Source organism: Panicum virgatum, chromosome 5N (genome assembly GCF_016808335.1).
Source record: "Panicum virgatum strain AP13 chromosome 5N, P.virgatum_v5, whole genome shotgun sequence".
Taxonomy (NCBI): domain Eukaryota; kingdom Viridiplantae; phylum Streptophyta; class Magnoliopsida; order Poales; family Poaceae; genus Panicum; species Panicum virgatum.
This window is the reverse complement of record NC_053149.1, coordinates 52,471,786-52,494,655: the sequence shown is the minus strand read 5'-3', so window position 1 is coordinate 52,494,655 and position 22,870 is coordinate 52,471,786. Positions and strand designations below refer to the sequence as shown.

General features: G+C 46.5%; 1 protein-coding gene across 3 annotated transcripts; it reads left to right on the top strand.

The window, feature by feature from the left end:
• Window positions 1–790: 790 nt before the first annotated feature.
• Window positions 791–22,000, top strand: LOC120675292. 3 transcript variants are annotated; one of them, XM_039956425.1, is made up of 27 exons: window positions 791–1,193; window positions 2,110–2,269; window positions 3,706–3,798; window positions 4,116–4,218; window positions 4,322–4,484; window positions 4,967–5,141; window positions 6,068–6,187; window positions 6,305–6,889; window positions 6,975–7,562; window positions 7,697–7,765; window positions 8,477–8,590; window positions 8,689–8,931; window positions 9,212–9,259; window positions 9,349–9,489; window positions 10,075–10,242; window positions 14,265–14,327; window positions 14,671–14,781; window positions 14,868–14,948; window positions 15,066–15,113; window positions 15,501–15,575; window positions 15,916–16,011; window positions 16,338–16,418; window positions 16,495–16,566; window positions 16,962–17,006; window positions 18,027–18,110; window positions 18,202–18,305; window positions 21,241–22,000. In XM_039956425.1, exons 1-27 carry the CDS (start codon window positions 1,057–1,059, stop codon window positions 21,359–21,361), a joined length of 3,888 nt encoding a protein of 1,295 aa, XP_039812359.1. In that variant the 5' UTR covers window positions 791–1,056; the 3' UTR covers window positions 21,362–22,000. The 3 variants fall into 3 exon arrangements, with proteins under 3 accessions (XP_039812359.1, XP_039812362.1, XP_039812360.1); XM_039956426.1 differs by having other exon boundaries at window positions 793–1,193; window positions 21,245–22,000; XM_039956428.1 differs by lacking the exons at window positions 16,338–16,418; window positions 16,495–16,566; window positions 16,962–17,006; ... (1 more) ...; window positions 18,202–18,305; window positions 21,241–22,000 and adding an exon at window positions 16,176–16,283.
• The last annotated feature ends 870 nt before the right edge of the window (window positions 22,001–22,870 follow it).

Below are 22,870 nucleotides of genomic sequence, written 5' to 3'. Positions count from 1 at the left end.
AGAATCTGGCGACTTGTACTTTGATGGCCAGCGGCGGGTGGGCGGCGATGAGGTAAGTTCCCATCCTATTCCTCCTCCCGCCCTCGGATTGAGCATGATAGTGCTTGGGTTAGGGTTAGGGTTCATGATTTAGGTTTTTCGTAGCCACCGGTGTGACTTGCCGGGGGATGGAAATGGTCATGAAGATTGTAGGCAGAGAGGCAGGAGATTATCCGTCATTCGACGATGGACATGGCTAGGGTGTAGAGCTCGATTTATCTGGTTATCCATGAAGATTGGCGGAGGATTAGGTTAACCAGATCCAACAGGAGGACGGCGACAACGGAGATGTTAAGATTCATTTAACATGAAGATTGGCGGAGGATTAGGTTAACCAGATCCAACAGGAGGACGGCGGCAGCGGAGATGTTAAGATTCATTGAACCTAGCCTACAAACATTACAAATTTTATTATCATAACTTCTACAATCTATATACTATAGATTATAGAATTCTAAAATCTGAGCAAATGTATCTTCTTGCTGATTCTAAAATCTAGAGGCATCCAAACATTCCCTATATACGCCATCACCTCAAATCTGTAGGTGCAGCGTTGGAAAAAAAGTACCAATAAGAAAGAAAAAGAAAACTCGGGCCGCGGCGCACCTTTGGCTGGACAGGCACAGGCCCACGCTGCCAAACCGGACGGCGCGGAGACGCTTACGCGTGGGCCCCGGTAGAACCTCAAACGGTCCCACGCGTCGGTCTCCTCCGCCCTATAACGTCGTGCAGGCCAGCGGCCAGTCCTCTCCTTGGCCTGGCCCCTCTCCGCTCCTCGCCTCCTCTATCCCCGTGGCCTGAGCGGCCGCCTTCGCCCCGTGCTCCTCCCGCCGCTGCGTCGCCTGCTTCGCACCCTGCGGCCACTACCAAAACAGAAACCCTACCCCTAACCCAATCGTAGCTTCCGCTAAGCTGCCACTGCGTACTCCTACCGGCCGCAGACCCTCTCGCCCTAGCTGTCCCTCTGCGTGCCCGCGAGGCGCTGCGCCCCTGAACTAGGGTTTAGGCCCCGAGCCCATGGAATTCGGGGCGGACGGCGCCCGGTGGCCACCGCCGCGTGGCGAGGCCGCCGAGGCGTTGCTGCCGCCGCCGCCACCCCCGGGAGACCGCGGGGAGGTTGCCTCACCCCGCTTCGATTCGTCTCGTGCCATCAGGTGAGCCGCAGGTCATACCTTCCTGCACTTTCGTATCCGTATCTAGTGATGCCCTCTCGCAGGCGTGCTGGCAAAATTGTTTATATTGCTAGGTCCGTTTTCTTAATGAATTCTGGACCTGTAGCTTTTCTTCATGAATTCCGGACCTCTAGCTGGTTTTAGTTGGAGTCGTCGACGTTACTAAAGTTGCCAAGTAAATTGTCAGCTAGAGAAATTAATTGTCAGCTAGAGAAATTAATTGTGACTTGGTTTTAGTGAGCTCCATTGCTTCGTAGATCTGACATGCTCTGTTTTGGACCTATTCGTGCACGACTGTTCTTGTGAAATTTTATGAGCGCGGGCTTGGCCAAGTTGTGATTTCTGTTATGAGCCTCTAGGAATCTGAGTTGAGCCTGATATCAGCAGTGGAGCTGAGAAATTAATTAATTTCTGCACGAACCTGCAACAGCAGGAATAGTGCTCATTGATTTAGCGTGGTTTGGTTGATACCATCTGGTAGGAGGCTGAAGCAATGATGTCAAAGCTTTGTTTCAATACCACTTTCTTAATTAATTGAAGCATGGAATTTTGGAATGATGGGGTGGAACTCATGCTTGTGGGATATAAGTTTTTTTATTATCTTTATATATGGTCTTTTTGGTCAAGACAAATGTCCAATAATATCTTTAAATCTATATGTTATTTTTATGGGTTTCCCTATTGATTCAAGTTTATATATTGTTTAAAGTGTCATTGGTCTGGCTTTAGCAACTTGAGTACCCGTGAACAACTTGCTGAGATTCTTTGGAGTAGTAAAATTGGACCTAATGTTTGGCCTAGTGTGAGTTAACAAAAAATGTGTTTATTTCTTTATTCCTTCATTTCTGCCTGGGAAAACTGTTGTGGTAGTTCTCATATATCTGTTTCTTTCTGACAGATTACTGAGAGAGCTTGGCACAAATGTAACAGAAGATTTGGTTGTGCTGATGCCAAATTTGCTGTCATTTTTGAAGCATGGTGATCCTGCGGTTGTTAAACAATCTATAGCTAGTGGGACAAATTTATTTGCTGCTGTATTGGAAGAGATGGCACTTCAGGTTGTTCTTTGTAAAACAGATATTTATCAATGAATAAATCCACTATTGTTGTAACTACCTACCGTTGTGGTGTTGCTATGGTTATTTGATGAGGTTATTTGCTTAGTTGTTTCGGGAATGTCGCACAAAATCCATCGGAGTGAAATACTACGCTACAAGAAATGCCCGTTGCCTAACATAAAATATAGTCTTCATAGAAAGAGTTTCGAAGCTCAAAATGCCAAGCATTTTTTAACTGCAATGCATGCTGTAGTTGTTGAAGACAGTGTAAATCCAGCCTTTTGTTGTTTTTTCCTGTTTACACTGTCAGTTCATGCAGAACAGTAACAGCATTGACTTAAAAGTGCTGCTGATGAAAGCACTTTTGTCTGTTCTCGACTGTTGGCATGTTGAGAGTGAATGCATCTGTTTTTGGTCATCCAAGAACTGAAGACCACACAACCTAGTATGCTGAAAGGCCAAGCATTTTAGTTGTTTGCAAGGATTTATTCATTAATAACTAAAACCTCCAAATCCTTTTGAAGTCTGCTTCCACCATTCTTCCATTCTGGATCTCATTGTTTGCACCCTTTTCTTTTAATATTTGCTACATGGTCTCCATGCACGGGGGCAAGAGTAGACCTGATTCAACAAATGCTAGAATAGTATGGACAAAGAGCTGCATGACAATTTGGTGCTCATTTTTAGCATTTGAGAAATGTCAGTTAAAATAATGACCTCCTTGCCCTAACTCAACCATCTTAAATGTATACCCGCATTTAAGTGTTAATAAATGCACTGGATTTCCTTGTACTATTCATATTGCCTTGAAAAAGAAACACAGCCAACTTCATCCAGTTAAATGTTTGAAGGAATTTTGTAAAATCTTATATGTTTAGCTAAGTGTCAAGTTCAAAGTGGTGCTTCCCAGTGGTATACACGACTATATCCATAATTCAGGAGGACTGTTAGAATTTGCTAGTGGCAAGGGTTAATTTCTCCATGAAATATAATTGTTCAGGAGTATAAGCTTGTGGATAAATGTTCCCTATTTGACTATGAATTACACATCAAACTCTTAATTTTACATTTTTGTGCTATTGAATGTAGAATGCCTGAAACTGAACTGTTTTCGTTCCCTGTAACATCTAGAATTCCAGACACAAGAGGGAAAACAAATTTGAAATTTGTCAAACTAATCGAGGCATACGTACCAAGAGGTTAGATTGTTTGCTATTTGTTTGGACTAATATACAAGAATGATTTGTGCTGAATTGTACAAGTTAATGTGGCATTGCCCCCCTGTTTTTGGAAAATATGAAGCATTCATCATATTGCTTTTTCATGGCACATGGGTTTCGTGCTTTGATTTGACGTTATTTATAACTTTCTTTTACATGTTAGTAACTTGCTGCTCTTAGAAGTGTTCCTGGTACTCACTATTCTACTGTATCTAGATTAACAAGTGCGGAAAACTTGAAGCTTGGCTTGAAGACTTGTGGGCTTGGATGAAGCAGTTCAAAGATGCAGTCTGTGGTGTAATGCATGAGGTTTGGTTTAATGCTGCATACATACAATAAATGCAACTACTGTTATTCTGTCATGAGTAGTTGACACATCATACAATTATCTAAAACTTTAAACCTGTGGGATCTTCATTGTTGTATTCCCATTGATTTTGTTTAATATTTAGTGGTGGTAAGTTGCTAGATGATACTGTTGTACTTTAATGCAGTGCTTCCTGGGAATATAACCTGTTTTATAAAAAATGACATGTCTGAGATCAGATGCAACGGTTAGTGCTGTGATTTCTGGGGGGTTTATATTCTGTTACTGGCTGACACTATTGTTGTGTGATATGTAACAGCCTGGACATATTGCAACTAAATTACTAGCTGTAAAGTTCATTGAAACATGGATTTTGTGTTGCACATCTCAAGCCATCAGCGACCAAATACAGCCAATTGAAGGTGACATTTTCCAGATTAACAGTAACAATTAATTGGGCAATATAATTTTTTTTAGAGAAACTGGTTTTCACATTAACAAAGTATGCCTTCACCCTACATACAGGGGAAAACTGGAGATTTGATATTTCACGATTATCTCAATTTCATCCTAGCCTTGATCCTGTTGTTCTGGAAGCTGATGCACACAGAGCTCTCATCCTCCTCCTGGATATTCTGCAATCAGCTTATGCTCATCGAGGATCCTTCCTAGTTGGCACCATTAATTCGTAAGGGTTTTTACCAGCTGTATTACATATGTTGAGGACAAGTGATTCATCACATTCCCATTATTCCTTCATTTTCTCCTGTCTCATTTAATAGCGTCCTCGATGCATGATGATAAACATGAGTTCATTTAACGTGGCATCATTTTTTAGCTATCCACATGTTTATCCTGAATGCTGAATATTTAAGCATTATGGAATAACTGAAATACTTTAGCTGATTGACTGGTATCCTACAGTTTTACCATATAACCTAAGTTCTTTGTGATCCTCTGACCTCTTATTTTGGCCTCTGTTGCCTGACCATTTAGTTTGGCCTTTGTGTGTGGGCATGCGTGCTTGGCTGCCAGCCCAGCTATATGTGGAGATCGAATATATCTTTGAAGCTTGGGGCTGTGCATCTATTTGTACTGTTCACCTTACATGGCTGCATAGCTGTCTAAGATGTATTTGTTATTCTGAAATGCATATATGTTGTTTGTCAGTCTTGCAGCAATTGTAAAGAATCGGCCAATTTACTATGACCGTGTGCTGCCGGTGCTACTTGATTTCAACCCTGGCTTGGAAACTGCAAAAGGTGCACATTCAGCAAGCCTGCGTTATGCCCTAAGAGCAGCCTTTTTGGGGTTTCTAAGGAGCCCTCACCAGGCAATGGTTGAGGTGAGATCATCTAATAAAGGTCACACTTGTAGGTTATGGATCAGTTATCATTGATAGACTGATTGAATGGATATGCTTCATGCCTCGATGCAGCGAAAAGATTCTTAAACTGTTGCTATAATTGTTTTTCTAATTTGCGACGAAATGCAACTTGGCTAGCTTGCTATTACGTTCTTACTCCATATTATGGCCAATTAACTAATCGTAATCCAATATGATGATTGATTGTAAATATGGCTCCTGAAGATGGAGGTGTGATTGTCTTCATGGCAGCCTATCTGATGCATGAAGGTCATATGTCAAAAAATGACCAAGTGAGACACAATTCAGCTCTAGTATCTTTGGATTGTAAATTTATTGAGAACCTGGTCTGAGTTATTCGGCCTCTTTTTAGGGAATCACTCCCTCAAGAGGTCCCCACACCCCTTCCTTCTTTTTTTTGAATTTACCAAAGGGAAAAAAATCTTGGTTGATCTTCCTGGAATTTTTTTATGTGCACGTAGACTAATATGTTTATGAGCTATTCAGAGACTTAAATTGTTTCTTTTATCGTATCCCAGAGCAGTACACCATTATTTTTTTGTAAGTGTTTGTTTAGGATTTACATATCTCGTATTTGTTTTTTACTAGCATAATGCCCGTGCGTTGCTACGGGTAATATAATAGACCTACGTAATACCATCAACTTTGTGTTCATTTACTTATGTACAAGCCGTGCTGTGATTGTGCGAGGCATTGATTGTCCGTGTTCCGATTAGGATTCCGATTGATTTATCCAGGTTCCGATTAGAATTCGGATTGATTTGTCCGGACTCCGATTAGGATTCCCAGTGACGAACCAAGGAAACATTGTTTGCTTTAGAAATAGTAGATAGAAGACATATATTAGTTGTCAACCTAACCAGAGACTTTCTTCTCTAGAACAGTCCAAAGACATCTTGGTGCGGCGGCTTCGTGCTCTCAGCCCCGGCGAGGCAATGGAACAAAATATTAGGCAGGCGGAGAAGATGTCTAGAAATATAGAGCGTGCTTCTCGCGCTACCAAGGTATGCTTATACAATCCTTGTCAATGGATTGTACACATACTTTTGAAATGTGCTTCCTTAATGAGTTATGTGTTGTTTTCTCCTTTGAAGAATTTAAGCTGTTTTCTTATGTCACAGGATGAGTCTCCAGCATGGGAGATGCCTTATGGAGATAATCGGAAGAAACCTGCTGCTAGACCAAGTGATGTTCTTGCTATGTCTGATGGCATAGCTAAGAGAGCAAGATTTGACACATCTGCCACTTCAAACTTGCCAGTTCTGGGATCCTCTGATTATTCTGATATGCAGACTGACAATGATGCCAATGTGGGCCATTTGTCTGATCCAGCCATTTTGAACAGTGATCTGTCTCCTGTTGAGAAGATGATTGAAATGATTGGTGCTTTACTTGCTGAAGGAGAAAGAGGAGCTGAATCCCTGGGTATTCTTGTCTCAACAGTAGAGGCAGATGTCATGGCGGACATTGTGATAGAAACAATGAAACATCTACCAGGAGCCTCATTTCCTTTAGCAAAAAATAATGGTGTCCAGAAACCGGATTTTAAATATTCATCTGGTCTCTTAACAGAGAACCTGACAGTCAATTCAGATTCGTCACTGTTCGCTGCACCATCAACACCCACAGCTGATGGAGTCAGCATCTCACCATCTGATCCCCTTTTTATGCCTGGTGTTCATGATGCTAAGCGTGATCCAAGAAGGGTATGATCTGTCTTTTGGTGATTCTCAGGTTGTGTTTTATGAAGTCAGCAGAAATGCCTATTCTGAGGATGCTGATGTCTTGCAGGACCCTCGTCGCCTCGATCCACGGAGGATAGTTTCACCTGCTGCTGTAAATTCATTACAGGTGAAGGTGGAAACTAATAGCGTGCATCAGACAGATAATTTGCAAAATGCACTTTGCTCCAATCCTGGGAAGGCTGAAAACTATTCAGATTATTCAAGAGATTTACCAAAAAATGAAGTTGAACATCACTCAGCTTCTCAACCCAATCAAACAATTGCCAAAGACAAGTCAGAGCTTTCAGATGTTGCCACTGAGCCGGAGCCAACCTTTGAAGTTGAGGCACCAGTGGATGTTGGGATTCATTCTTCTGATGTCGATGAAGAGATGCCGAATCCCATGTCTTCAGAAGTTACTTCAATTGATGAATCTGATAGTTTGGATTTAGAGGTTGACCCCTTTTTACCAGGTCCTGAGGCATCAACACCAGATGATACGAATCATGACTTGGCAGTTATTACATCTCATTTGGAACTAAGTGATAAAGAGAAATCCTTATTGAACAAACTTGCCATTGGGCGGATAATTGGTGATTACAAGAAAGATAGTCTCAATGCCAGATTTTCTTTGCTTGCACATTTGATTGCCCAGGTATCATTGATACATACGAGAGCTTAGTAATTTGATTTTTCAAACCTCTTTTGTTTACTTGCTAATACTCTGAATGTACCTTCAGTATTTTGTTCTCACACTACTGCCTTTTCCTGTTATCTGTGTCTTCGCAGAGTGCTGATGATGATAATATTATGGATTTGATTCAGAGGCACATTATCTTTCATTATCATGATCAGAAGGTACTTATTAACAGTAAATTATATCCATTGTTTGGTGTACCAACATTGCTGTAACCAGAGCAGAAACATCCATCTTTTCGATATATCAATTCACTAGGGATTAGAATTTGGCTGAGTTTAGGATCTGAATTCATTATTCTCGTTGGGATTATAATGCACATGCAGAACATATTAAGTCGTCAGATGTAAATTTAGACATTAAAACTCTGGTCATGTTAATTTTTTGGTTATAGTGAACTTGGCTGGAACCATCATTACAAGCTGGTCATGAGCACAACACTAAGCTTGAAGTTGGTTTCAAGCTGATGAGCGGAGATTTGGTTAAATAGAACATGTGCCTAAATTAAACCTATTAGAGCCAATCTCATTCTTCTTCTCCTGAATCCTGATCTTTTGGTCTTTCATACATGTGGGCAGTTGTCATTACTAGGGTTCTACTGATGGAGTGATCTCCTGTCTTCTCTATCCATTGCCCATTTCTGTTGAGCTCGAACCTTTTAAGTGTTTATCAAGTTGAGCTAATGCTGCTAATTGAGCGTGTCCACAAGACAGGTTGATTCAAAATATGAATTTAGCCATGTTTGAGATGGTTAAGCTTACTCTGCTTGTCATGCTATTCACAATTGCCGATTCCCAAACCATGCATGTGCCATATTAGTTGTCTGGTAACTTCCTCGTAAGATTTCTCACTGCTGACATGTGTTTTTGTAGGGGCATGAACTGGCAATGCATGTGTTGTATCTGCTACAGAGTATGAATGTTGCTAATTTGCCAGAAAGCTCTACCTCCACTTCTAAACATTATGAGAAGTTCTTTCTATCACTTGTAAGCATGCTCATCATTGTCCAGTCCTGTATGTTCTTTCTGACAATTGAAATAAGGAAAGAAATAACATTTGTCATTTCCTTTGTCCTCATCTCTAGGCGAGGTCCTTGATTGACTCACTGCCTGCTTCAGACAAGTCATTTAGCAAACTTTTATGTGATGCACCATATCTGCCTGAGTCTTCATTTAGATTACTAGAGGGTCTTTGCATGTCAGAAGACAACAGCCAACAAATAAAGGACGGGGATGGTGACCGTGTCACCCAAGGACTGGGGACTGTATGGAGCCTTATCTTGGGCCGGCCTCCGCTTCGCCATGTTTGCTTGGATATTGCTCTGAAGGTTTGCTTGTTTCCTTCTCAAGTCTCGACTGCTAGAAATACAATTGGATAGTTTTCTAAGTTGACATGTCAATGTTTGAGTTTACTTAGTCATATTATCTGCATTCTGTGTAATATTTCCATTAACCTCAAGTGCAGGCATGCATGCCTAACATTCTGTGCTACTATAATTTCCAATTTATGATAATGTCAAACTTAGTTCAGAAAAATGGTATAAGTTTTTTTAAATGTGTCTGTTACATTATTCTGTGCTGCACTTGTTCTTTGTTGTTAATTTGCAGTGTGCCATCCACTCTCAAGATGAAGTCAGGGGAAAGGCAGTTAGATTGGTATGGGAACAGCAATGCCTTAACTTTTCTTTGTTTTGACTTGATGTAACACTAGGCTATGTAATGCTGATACATGCATTATTTCGTAGGTTGCAAAAAGGCTATATGATCTGACATACGCAACAGAAAAAATTGAGCAGTTCGCCACAGAGAGTCTTGTAGGAGTTGCTAATGAGCATGATGTGGACACAGATATTAGCTTGAGATCCTTAAAAGAATCTACAGCTGAGGTAACTCTGATTTTGATCTTTGTGCTGGTTCGACCTCTTTTCTTTGTCAGGCTCTGCTAGGGGTTGACAAAGAGATTATGGAACATCCTAACCATTCAAATACCTATTTTTCCTGTTGGGATTGTAGTTTCTGCTCCATTTGACTTCATAGTTAAAAGTTGAACTATGGATGTGAATCACCGAAACTGCTTTGGTACTTTCATTTGAATTTTAATTTGGGAAACTAACATACACGTAGTTGTAGCATGTTTTGGACTTTTGGTTAAAAAAATAGCAAGGATAATTTAAAACTGATGTAGTAGCCCCATAAGCTTGTTGAAGTTCAACAAATAAGCTGATTTGGTTAAAAAGAAACTTGTGTTGATTGCATACGGAGCTTTTATTGTCCCAGACTTGTTTTACCATCTAGCATTGTAGAATAGGGTAAGCTTCTTAAAATTTAATTATTTGCAGCTCTCATCTAATTCTGATACATGTTCTATTATTCTTTACACATGATTAGAATGCCTTATGATAAGATTATTTTCAATATTTACTGCATTTTTGTTGAATATTTCACTGATCACCAATCTTTCGTGAAAGCAGTTTGAGGTAGGCAGTCAGGAAACTTCAGTTAGCGGTTCTCAGATTCCAGATGCTGGGTGTTCTGAAAGTGGGTCACTCAAGACATCATTGGTTTCACTGAAACAGTCAGTAGTATCATTATCTGAGGCAAAACGCCATACGTCTCTGTTCTTTGCACTTTGCACAAAGGTATACATTATGTAAATGGTATCTTGCTCTTTTCTTTTTGTTGGTGTATATTGAGCCCGTGTATAGAGGCCCATCCAGAGGCCCATGTATAGGAACTATATATCCCACCCTTCTAGGGTTTGGAGGAATACATCTGTTTATTCTCTCCTACATGGTATCAGCTAGCCTTCTCCCTCTCCTCTAGCTGCAGCCGCCGCCGGCGGCACCATGGCCGGCCGGCCGCCGGCGCCGCCTCTCTTCCCCTTTCCGGCGGCGCCCCTCTTCCCTTCCTCTGCTCCTGCCTCTTCCCTTCCTCTGCTTCCTTTGTTTCCTCGGGGCGCCGCCACCCCCTACGCCGCCGGCGCGGCTAGCCCGCGCGCGTGGCCGGATCCCGCGGCCTGCGATGCGCCGCCGCCGGTAGAGGGCCCGTGCGCCGCCGCCCGGGACCCTGGCGCGGATCCGCGGCCTGGGACGGGCCTCCGCGCGGATCCCGCGGCCGCGTCGCCGCCGCGGACCCGGACTCCTCCGTGCCCCAGCCCGTGCAGCACGTGCAGGGCCCCCCGTAGAGGATGGCGCCCCTGCAGGTGCCCGCTGCCGCCGCCGCCGCCGCTGGCGTGCACGCGGGCGCGGCTGGCGCGGGGGGGCGCGGCCCGGACTGCCCCTGTGTGCCCTATCCTGCTCGCGCCGCCTGCCGCGTGGCTCCCTGCGTGCCAAGTCGCGCAGCAGCAACCCGCCGGGCCTAGCGCAGCTGCCCTGCGCGCCCCAGCCGTCGCCGCCGGCCTGGCCTGGCGTGCCCCTGCCGCCCCTGCCCCGGCCTGGCGCGGCTCTGCTCCCAGCGCGGCCGCCCCGCCCTGGTGCGCCCTGCCGCCTTCGCCCCCTGGGCCGCCGCTGCCGCCCCCTGGGCCGCAATCTGTGGCTGCCGCCGCCGCCGCCCCTGCTCATGGCATGGCGCGGCCGTGGCCCTAGGCCGCCGCCGCTGCCGCCCACGGCGCCGCGCCCGTGGCCGCACCCGCGATGGCCGCCAATGCTGCTACGGCCGACGCTCTCGCCGCGGCCCTCCTCGCCGCCAAATCGGCTGCCCTCGCTTGGGAGCGCGAGCGCTCTGCGGCCGACGCTCTCACTCGTCGGGTCGCCGCAGAGAAGCCCTACTTGTCCCGCCCGTCCCCTTCCCCGATCACGGCGCTTCGTCTTCCTACCAGGCCCCTCCTTGGTGCTCCTCTCACCGGCCAGACCGGGGGTGGGGGAGGCCGCAGGCGTCGGCGGCGGAGGGGATGTGGTGGTGGTGCTCGGGGCACTCCGGACCCGACTCCGGCTCCCACTCCTACTCCTGGACCCCGCCCGCTCCACCCAGCCAGCAGCCGACCTGGCCTGGGGGGTGGGACCAGGCTGCACTAGCGCAGTCCTTCAGCGCCATGGGGCGGACGCCGCCGGTCAGCTCCAAGTGGATCGCCGACTCGGGTGCCTCCTTCCACACCACCCCATATGCCGGTATCTTCTCTTCTGTCCGGCCCTCACACCCCTCTTGTCCTTCTTCAATCATGGTTGGTGACGGGTCTTGCCTTCCTGTCACCGCCGTGGGTTCTGCTCCTGGCTCCTTTCGTCTTCCCAATGTCTTTGTTGCTCCTCAGATGGTTCATAACCTTCCTTCCATTCGTTAGTTTACAGCTGACAATTCTTGTTCCATCGAGTTTGATTCTTCTGGCCTCACTGTAAAGGATTCGGCCTCCCGGCGTCCGCTACTCCGGTGTGACAGCACGGGGCCCCTTTACACCTTTCGCCTTCCTTCTTCCGTTGCACCACTCTCGCCTTCTTCTTCGCCCTGGCCGTCTTGGTCTGCTGCTTTTGCCGCGACGCCGTCTTCCACCACCTGGCATCGCCGTCCTGGTCACTCAGGCCGCGACGTTCTAGCTCAGCTTAGTCGTAGTACCGATGTTCCTGGTACTAAGACTCCTGTTGAGCACCTCGCCATGCGTGCCAGTTTGGTCGTCATGTTCGGCTTTCTTTTTCCTCTTCTTCTTCGCATGCGACGCATGCCTTCGATCTTGTTTACTGTGACCTGTGGACTTCTCCTGTTCTCAGCCTCTCAGGCTACAAATACTATCTGGTGGTGGTCGATGATTTCTCACACTACTCTTGGACTTTCCCTTTGCGCGTCAAGTCTGAGACCTTCCCCACCCTCCTTCACTTCTTTGCCTGGGTGTCCACTCAATTTGGCCTCACCATTAAAGCCGTCCAGTGTGACAATGGGCGTGAGTTCGACAACTCCACCTCCCGTTCTTTCTTCCTCTCTCGGGGTGTTCAGCTGCGTATGTCTTGTCCGTATACCTCTCCCCAGAACAGCAAGGTTGAGCGGATGATTCGCACGACGAACGACGTCGTGCGCACCTTTCTGATCCAGGCCTCTGCCCCCGTGCTTCTGGGCCGAGGGCCTCCACACCGCCACCTACTTGATTAACCGTCTTCCGTCCACTGCTTCCCCTGCTCCCACTCCAGACCATGCTCTCTTCGGTACCCCTCCTTGCTACGACCACCTTCGGGTCTTCGGGTGCGTGTTACCCTGACACCTCCGCCACTGATCCTCACAAGCTGGCGCCCCGCTCGACTCGTTGTGTGTTTCTTGGGTACTCCTCTGACCACAAGGGGTACCGATGCTTTGACCTCACCTCTCGCCGCGTTCTGATCTCCCGACACGTCGTGTTTAACGAATCGGACTTCCCCTACTCCATCTCCTCCACACCTTCTCCTGACCCCGAGTTGGAGTCGCTGTTTCCGACTGACCCGGTGGTTCAGCCACCTTTACCTGTCTGTTCTTTCCCTGCAGGTTTTCCCGGTGCACTGGCACCGCTTACGGTGACCCCTGCTGCGCCCAGCGCGGCCCCGGTGCCCGCCGTCGCGCCACGCGCGGCCCCAGGACCTCCTGTCGTGCCGTGCGCGGACCCGGGGTCTCCTGCTGTGCCACGCGCAGCCCCGGTGCCACCTCCTGCACCTACGCGGTACGCTCTGCCGGTGCAGGTGTACCAGCATCGTTCGGCGCCGACGCCGCCGCCGTACGCTCAGCGGGTGCAGGTGTACTTGCGTCGTTCGACGCCGACACCGCCGCCGCCTCCGGCTCCGGAGGCTCCTGCGACGCCTACACCGGAGCCGTCGCCGCCGCCACTCCGCCGACTCGCTCTCGAGTCGAGCCGGAGGTGTACCACCCGCCAGTCGTCCATCGGGATCCTCGGCACATCCATCCCATGGTGACTCGGCGGATGGCGTCTCAGGCCGCGACTCTCTCCGCCACCGAGGGGGAGCCGCGGGTCTCTCCGGTACCCTCCTTTGTCCGCGACGCCCTGGCGGACCCTCACTGGCGTCGCGCGATGGAAGAGGAGTACGCGGCTCTTCTCGCCAACCAGACGTGGGACCTCGTGCCGCGTCCGTCTGGTGGCAATGTGGTCACAGGCAAGTGGATCTGGAAGCACAAGCGTCGGGCTGACGGCACACTGGAGCGCTACAAGGCTCGTCTACTGCGATAACGTCAGCACCGTGTATCTCTCCACCAACCCCGTTCAGCATCAGCGGACGAAGCATGTGGAGACTGACCTACACTTCGTGCGCGACAGGGTCGCCGTCGGCGATGTTCGGGTACTCCATGTCCCGACCACTTCCCAGTTTGCTGACATCTTCACCAAGGGACTACCCTCCTCGACCTTCTCGGAGTTTCGCTCCAGCCTCAACGTAGCAGGTGGCTAGTTGTGGCTGCTGGGGGGTATTTGCCCTTTGTACTTTCTTCTTGTCCAGTCTTGAACACCGCTGCGATGGTAGTTCAGACTACAGGGGGTGTTGGCTTTCTTGTTATCCAGTCTTGAACACCGCTGCGCTGGTAGTTCAGACTGCGGGGGGGTGTTGGTGTATATTGAGCCCATGTATAGAGGCCCATCCAGAAGCCCATGTATAGGAACTATATATCCCACCCTTCTAGGGTTTGGAGGAATACATCTGTTTATTCTCTCCTACACTTTTCTTCTTTTTGAGTGGTGGTAAAAGCATTTTGTTTCTTCCAGAGGCCTAGTCTTCTTCAGCATCTGTTCAATGTTTATGGAAGGTCTCCAAAAGTTGTCAAGCAGGTAAAGACTTTTGCAATGTGCTCAGATTTTTAAATACTGACTACTCCATACATGTCGTTTTTTAGGATTCCTGCTGGTCAATTTTTTATTTTAATCTTTGACCACTAATATATAAAAAAATATATAGATTCATGATGCAGGACCGATGCTATTAGATTCACTGTAAAAATATTCTTTTATAGTTTTTAGTTATGTTCTTTTGAAATGTCATGTTTTGCATAGAAATTGTTGGTCAAAGTTTCACCTTGTAGACTTGTCAATGTCCTAAACGGCATGTATTTTGAATTGGTGGGAATGGTGAACACAAGTACTGGCTGCTCATTTTGGTGCAATTTTTATCCAGTGTATCCATTGGCATATGCCCAGCCTTGTAAGTAATTTGGGGTCCTCATGTCCTGAGATGCTGAACATAATTCATAATCCACCTGAAGGCAGTGTACATCTTATTACCCTGGTATATCACCTTTTTTCCCGACCTGTGTTTATACATCATCTTAATGAAAATGTCCTATATGCTTATTTTTTGTTCTCATTTTAAAGATACTGCAAACATTGACTGACGAGTCAACTCCTTCAGCTGACCTAGTTGCTGCTGTTAAACAATTATATAATACCCTGAAGGTATGCGTAAAGTCTGCTCGCGCTTTGTACTGCTTGAAATTCACTTGTTTGCACTTTTGACAGTTATTTGTTTGTTTATTTAATGTGTTTTCTGAGTCTTGTGACTTTCTCTGGCAGGATGCATCCATTCTCATTCCCTTGCTTCCTTCATTTCCAAAGGAAGAGGTATATGTTTCAAATTTTATCACACCATCAAATGTCCCTAATTTATGGTGGTGCTTCAACTTTGATCACTTAGTCTGTTTGATGCAGACTTTTGTTTTTTTAGTTGTGCAAATTTATTTGGGCGTGACATGGCAATATGGAATGCCAAATTAATTTGCACATAATTAAAAAAAAATTATGTTCAATATCATTTTGAAAAATCGCAATTGATGTTATTGTTTTTTTAATACTTCACATTTTGTGTTGTCCTTAACAATTGCAATTATTTTATGAATGTCATGCATTTTGTTTCTTCGGTTATTATGAATTTCATTCTTTTTTTCGATAATGATAGAATTGACATGTTTTATAAATTGCACATAATTTCTCTTATTACACTGGTCTCAGGTATTGCCCATATTTCCGAGGCTAGTTGATCTTCCGCTTGAGAGATTCCAAGATGCGCTTGCTCGGATATTGCAGGTGATTATTACACTCCATTAACAGGATTACGTAACTCCTCCATTTTGAGCTCACAACAAAGGAGTGTCTGAGCTTTGGATTTGATTTTGGAAAATGTTGAAGTATGAACAATTGAACATATGCCTGTTTGAGCCTCGATGTGACGGTGGAAGTATTAAAGTATGAGCAGGCTGGCTCTATTTCAGGGCTGACCTGATGCACCGTGTTTGTGTTCTTTAGCATAATTTCTTACTTTATGGTTGAAACAATGATTTCAGTGATTTGTTATTAAGGATGCATCCATAATCTATTTGTTACCAAGTCATTTTCCCTAACCTTTCAATTAAATAACTTTTAACAGGGAACTGCTCATACTGGTCCAGCATTGACTCCTGCTGAAGTTCTGATTGCAATTCATGATATTAACCCAGAGAAAGATAAAGTTGCCTTAAAAAAGGTAATAACAATTGCTATAATTGTTTAAATATCATATCATAATATTCTGACATGGTATATAGAGATGGCATGGCTCCTGAATACATTGTTGTATAGTTCACTTGCCTTCCAAAATAATAGAGTTCTCGATAGAAATGTGTGTCATCCAGATTTCGTATTTTCCAGATTTTGTACCCAAACACATCCACATGCATTTGTCTAAATGTGTGTCATGTGCTCGGGGGGCGGCTTGCTCCTTGCAGGTCGAGTTTTTTTTAGTTTTTAAATGTGTGTCATGTGTCTATTTATTTTCATGATTTTTTTTAAGCTGCTGGAGACTCGTTTCAGGTCACAGATGCTTGCACAGCATGCTTTGAGCAGCGTACGGTATTTACTCAGCAAGTCTTGGAGAAGTCACTGAATCAATTGGTAAGCATTACCACTGTATTGCAGTTTTGTGCATCTTTTATTTTTGTCTTGCTTAATTAGTTGGCCTGTTTTGCAGGTTGACAGGATACCAATTCCTCTTCTTTTTATGAGAACAGTTATTCAAGCACTTGATGCTTTCCCAGCTTTGGTATGCTGATTCTCGTTTTAATTCATAATGAATTTGATCTGTTTATATTTGTTGGGAAAACGCTTGCAGATCATCTGTTCCTTTTGGGATCAGTCTAATACACTCTTGAATATCCTATTAAAAACTAAATGGTTACTTGCTAACCAACCTGTTGGTACTGTATGTGCTTGCTGATCTGATGCTGTATAGATCTCTATATTGTTTACAAAGACACTAATTTTGTTTCAGACTATGAACAATTTGTTCATGCCATTTTGCATTGTTTTCCTTTTTTTTCTCTTGAAAGCGCATTGTTTTCCATTTTCAAAATTATTGTATTTGGGTACAGCTGTACAGAACATTGAAGAGCATTGTGTTTCTGATTTTCAGTTATCTGATCATCTTTACTTATTCAGGTTGATTTTGTCATGGGAATACTCTCCAGGCTTGTCAATAAACAGGTCTATCAATTTCCAGTGTCTCATGCAGTCATACTTTGTTATATGACCTATTTATTTCCAATGCTGTTGTTGATTGACCAACCAAGAATCCATGTTATATCAAAGCTTAACCAAAACCCAACAAAGTTGTTCTATAGCTATATTCATACCTAGCGAAAGAAGCTACTTTAACATATAGATGCCCCCAGAGTGTTCGAACTCGGTGTAGTTCACGTTTCATATATGAAACTTAGAAACTTAATATAGCCACCTTTTCATGTTCAGAAGATTAGTTATCACTGAAGCGTCCTAATATTATTAAAAAAAATACCGAGGGTGGGGGGATGGCCCCGCAGAATTACAACCGAGAAGAAACTTTCGGCTATTTGGCTTCACGCTATTGGGCCGCCCCATAACCTAGGCCAACCACGACCCAATTGGGGGGCGGGGGGTTGCCCCAACTGAGAAGAAACTTTAGCCAAGCTGGCTGACGCCCTGTTTGGGACCGCGAGCCTGATAAGCGCGAGCGGAATAAGCGCAACGCAGCTCCCGACCCGCTTCTGTGATTATGGGCCACACAGTTCAATCTTCGCGATTTTCAGTGGCCGGCGGCTGTGCAACGCGCGTTCAACGCGAGCAGTTTGGCGGACTTATTCCGTTTATTTGGCTCATAAGTGAAGCTAACACGGAGACAAACAGGCCCTGAGAAAAACCCTGAACCTCGGCTTCACGCTACTCGCACTGTAACCTGGGCCAACCACGACCCAATGGGTTGGCACCCGCTGCAACCAACCCTTGGTAGGAGGGCCCAAACTAACCACAGGTCTGCGACCTGCCACTAACTTTTTTCACCAGGATTTGAACCCTAGTTGGTGTCTTCCTTGACTGGGGAGCTTTCCATTACACTACAAGAGTGTTGGCAGTGTGCTAATATTATTGATCCATATTGATCTTCTGTTTGTAATTACGAAGAAATCTAGATAGGTTTTCTATTTTGACTTATTGAGTGCTGAGCCTTTTTGGTTGTTTTTCTTGCTGCAGATATGGAAAATGCCAAAGCTATGGGTTGGGTTTTTAAAATTGGCATTCCAGACTCAGCCACGTTCTTTCGATGTCTTATTACAGGTATTATCCAATTTATCCTATCATGTTACAGAAGCATTCCTGGATATCTATAATTCTGTTTTCTGATGTCATATCCTGCTGCTACCCGTAGCTACCTCCATCACAGCTTGAATATATGTTGAATAAGTATCCCAATCTTCGAACACCTCTTTCTTCCTTTGTTAATCAGCGGAACATGCATACCACCTTGCCCAGGTACCTTTACAATATTACTGTTAGTTATACAAGCTTACTAAATACCCTCTTTTGTTGGCTTACTCATAGTCACAAAGTTCCTGGGTCGACCGGGTCGAGGAACGGGGTCGAGGGTCGAGGGTCGTCATTTTATAAAATTGTGGTACGAAGGGGGTATATATCTATGGAACGATAAATTATTATGTGGGACGCGACCCTGATTCATCGGGGTCGATATCTTCGGGTCGATAAAGACAAAAACTATATATGTGCTACTAATGAAGAAATTAATCTGCACAAGCATATAAGAAACATATAAAAGAGTACATTTAGACCATGCTACACGTACTCAGCTCATTGTCTAACAAAAACCACACCAATCCACTGTCCTTAACCTCCTTATCCCAACTAAATCTGCTAGCAATGGGGCTGCGACCCCTTTCAAACCGGGACACGATCCAACCTTGAATGGGACACTGACCCTCTTCGACCCCGACCCTCGAATCGGAACGACGTTCCCGGGTCGAGGGACGAGGCATCGACCCCGAATCCTGTGACTATGGGCTTACTTCCATTACATGCTATAATCTGAGTCACCCAAAATTGCATCAGTTTCTTTCCTTTTATTGGTTTGCTGTGCATAGCATCAGTTTTATATTTGTGTTGTACGGCCAAGTGCCAGCTCGGGGTGGGCATTCGGTTCGGTTCCTCGGTTCTTTTGAAAATTCGGTTCTCAGAAAATTGGAACCGATTGGTTCTCTTCAGATATAGGAACCGACGAATTTCGGTTTCGGTTTGTTCGGTTCGGTTCCGATTCTAACGGAGGGAACCGAAAAGTTTTAGGATGCACAAGTAGGGCGGCCGGTCGACTGCGCTACAGCATCGTGCGCGTGCGGCACGCCCGGCGCTGGGCGGCGGGCGAGGGCGGGGGCCGACAGCGGTGAGCGCTGGCCATGCTCTCCTCTGCCTTGCCTACGCTCGGTTTGGCCGCGCGTCGTAGATCCGCCGCTGCCGTGCTGTCCCGCAGGCTGCCGCCGTCAATCCGTGTGCGCACGCCGTCGATCCGCCGCCGTCGGGCCCTCCCGCGTCGATCCGTGGCCGCGTGCCGTCGATTCGCCTGGCCGGGGCGGGCGCTGACGGTTGGGCAGCGGCGTGGGCTAGGGGCGCAGGTTCAAGGGCTGGGGGCAGGGTGCCGGGCCACCGGAGACGCGAATGGCGACTTGGCGTTGTCGAGCAGAGCGGCGCTAGGCACTGGCAGCGGCGGCAGGCGCTGGCTTAGCACTGGCGGCGGCGGTTTGGGGGCGCGGTTGGCGAGCGCCGAGCGAAGCGTAGGTCAGGGGCGGCGGATGGGTGTGAGTGCGGGGGAGGGAGGCTGGGTGGGAGACTGGGAGCTCCCCTAGGGTTTGTTAGTGGGCTATTGGGCTCTATGTTGCCTAGATACGCGGATACGGATACTGGTACGCGATACGGCGATACTCCGATACGTCATTTTTCCAAAAACAAGGATACGGGGATACGCTAATATATATATAAATTAAAAATAAATAAAGGTTACAGGGACTAGAACGTGAGAAAATAGAAGTTCCAGAAACTATAATGCGTCATAAACTCATATATTCATATGTTCTATAATTGTTAGAAAAAGGAAGGGGCAAAGTAAAAAAGAACCAACCTTATCTTGAACGGATGCCGGTCATCTTCCCCAACCTCCCGCACTCACTCACTCTCTCTCTCTCTGGCGGGCTGGCGGCCAACTCCGGCGGCCGTGGCTCCTCTCCTTCTCCGACAGCTGCAGCTCATTCTCTCCCTCTCCGGCGGCCGCGCGGCCCGCCCAGAGGCGCGCTCCGGCAGCCATGGCGGCCCGCCAGCGGCGAGGTCCGGCGGCGCAGCACCACCAAGGGAGCGACGAGCAGCGGGGAAGGGGTAGGAGGAGGCACGGGTGGGTGGCATGGCGGCGGTGATGGCAAGGGAGCGACGACGCTGACGAGCGGCGCGCGGTGGCAGCAGGAAGGAGGAGCTGCTGCGAGAGGCGCCTCCGCCTCCGAGCTCCCCGTCCCCGGAGAGGGAGAGGAAGGGGAAGCCGCCAAGCGGGGACCCTCCGTCGCAGCTCCGGCGGGCTCGAGCAGGGAGGAGGGCGCCCGTCGGCGGCGCGCGGTGGCAGTAGGAAGGAGGAGCTGCCACGAGAGGCGCCTCCGCCTCCGAGCTCCCCGTCCCCGGAGAGGGAGAGGAAGGGGAAGCCGCCGAGCGGGGACCCTCCGTCGCAGCTCCGGCGGGCTCGAGCAGGGATGAGCGAGGGAGGAGGGGGCGCCCGTCGGCGGTGGCGGCTCGTTCGGGAGTAGGGATGCGGCTTCGGGAGTAGGGAGGGGCACGGCTGTGAATGACTAGTTAGGGTTGGGAGATATCCCCCGCGTGTCGGGAAGGTATCGGGGAAGTATCCGACTTTCTTTTATTATTTAAAAATCGTATTTTCGTCGGATACGTCTCGAATACGTATTCGGCCGTATCCGCGAAGTATCCGTATCCGATACGGTATCCGACATGGGTACGTGAGTTTTGCGGAGTATCCGCGTTTCGTAGATTGGGCTCAATGCTTATGGGCCAAATTTCGGTTCTTCGGGGGAACCGAGCCCAAGAACTGAAAATACCTATAAACTTCGGTTCCTCTCATCATGGAACCGAACTTTTTCGGTTCCGGTTCTCGGTAAATTCGGTTCGGTCCTCGGTTCTTGGTTTATTTTGCCCAGCCCGACTGCCAGCCTCATAACATGTGCCTTAATGATCTTGAAGTGTGTCCTGTTCATCGAGATATGTAACTTTTGATCTCAGTTTTGTTGGGCTATCTCAGTATTCTATCAGTGAAACCATCAATACTATTATACTCTGCAGAATTTATCAAAGTATTCTTAGTTTTAATCATCCTGACATGCCTTACACAGTGATTTTATCTTAATTGCAGACAGATTTTGAAAATTCTGGGCTTCTTTAGCGAACCTCAGCAGGCACCAATATCGTTTGTGCCTGCTACATTACAGACAGCAGATGCAGCCTCCTCTCTTCCCGGTGCAACCCTGATGTGAGTACGATGTTGTAGTACCAATCGGATGCACATACAGATCTTTGTGGACAGTAGTGATATGGGCTTGTGGAATGGAGCATGGACCCTCAGACATGCTGCTATTCTGTGATGACAAGTGGCTATAAGTGAAGTCCACAAGGAGATGTCGACAACAAAGAGATATTGACTGGAGCAACCAAGATTGTTTCGAGTGATGTCTGGTGATTGTGCTTTAGGGCTTGATTCTATGAATTGAAGTCCATCCAAGTTGTATAGTAGCTGTACTATTATGGCTAAATGTCCCATCGTCGAGGTGTGGGAGTCCCTCGATTGCAGGCCCAGGCAAAGCAAAAGGACAGAGCTTAGGCTCTTTACAGGAACGTAACCCATATTACCTGATCAATATCATTGCCTTACCTGAAACAAGGAAGTCGGATTGCAGCAGCTGCATTCCCTTCGTAGGGAGTCGGAATTTGACTAATTTACTCTAACCATTGCTGTAACAATTTGTCTGTGTACATTAGTAAATTGAGTTTTGCTGCCAGTGTTAACAAACATACCCGCTTCCATCTGTTTCGTTATGCTCTCTGGCGACAATAATTTACTGTCATGAGAATCCGCTAATTAAGAAAACAATAAATGGTAGTGCTGTTAATGTTTTTGCATGGGGTTTCCGCATCATGTAACGTCATTTCAATGACTTCATAATTCGGGTAGGTTTCCCATTGGAGTTAATTATTATCCTGATGTACAGAGAAATTTTAGAATTCAGTTTCCAATTTGTGAGCCTTTCAGGATTCGTGGTTGGGTATGTTAAATTGCCATACTCGTACTACTGACTGTACTGAACAAAATTGCGCTAGAATACAATTTGTTTCTGATCAGATGCTCGTCTGCGTTTCAATTAGTAGACATTGGAATGTGGCGAGAGAAGATGCAAAAGAAAAGCGACACCAACATCATCGGTCCTTTTTTAAAGGTTAAGTTGATTCATTTCTGTTCGTTCACTCAACGGTGCGCAACAAAACTCGTAAGCATCCAAGTAGGTGCCACCGCAATACCGGTCTACCGCTGTACGTCAGTATGTTTATTTTTTGAACAAATGCACACATGCATTAAACATCAGGTTTAGGCAAATTGTCTGATACAAGATGAGCTACAAACTCAGGGGCTTGGCTCCAAAACATAGCTGAGCCAGAGCCCGTAACACACCGCTGTGCGTCAGTACGTGTTGGAGTTACGCTGTGTGCCTGTGTAGACGCTCAAGTTTGGACTCTCTATTGTGGACCCTGGACAAGAGGGGTGGGCATTCGGTCTATTCGGGTATTTCGGTTCGGTCTATTCGGGTTTTGCGAATTTCGGGTTTCAAAAAATGAGAACCGAAATTTTAAAGACAAAATTAGGAACCGAACCCGAATAGACCGAATATTTCGGTTCGGTCTATTCGGTCCACCGAATTAACCGAATAATAAACACACTCTCATCTTCCATTAAAATATATGCAATGAATAGTTAAATAGAAGTACGAGTA

Excerpts from the sequence above, each read along its gene's own strand:
- LOC120675292 (XM_039956425.1), top strand. The coding sequence starts at position 1,057 with ATGGAATTCGGGGCGGACGGCGCCCGGTGGCCACCGCCGCGTGGCGAG. Across the intron at positions 15,114-15,500 it reads CTTCATTTCCAAAGGAAGAG|GTATTGCCCATATTTCCGAG; the intron begins GTATATGTTTCA and ends CACTGGTCTCAG. Across the intron at positions 18,111-18,201 it reads CTTTCGATGTCTTATTACAG|CTACCTCCATCACAGCTTGA; the intron begins GTATTATCCAAT and ends TGCTACCCGTAG.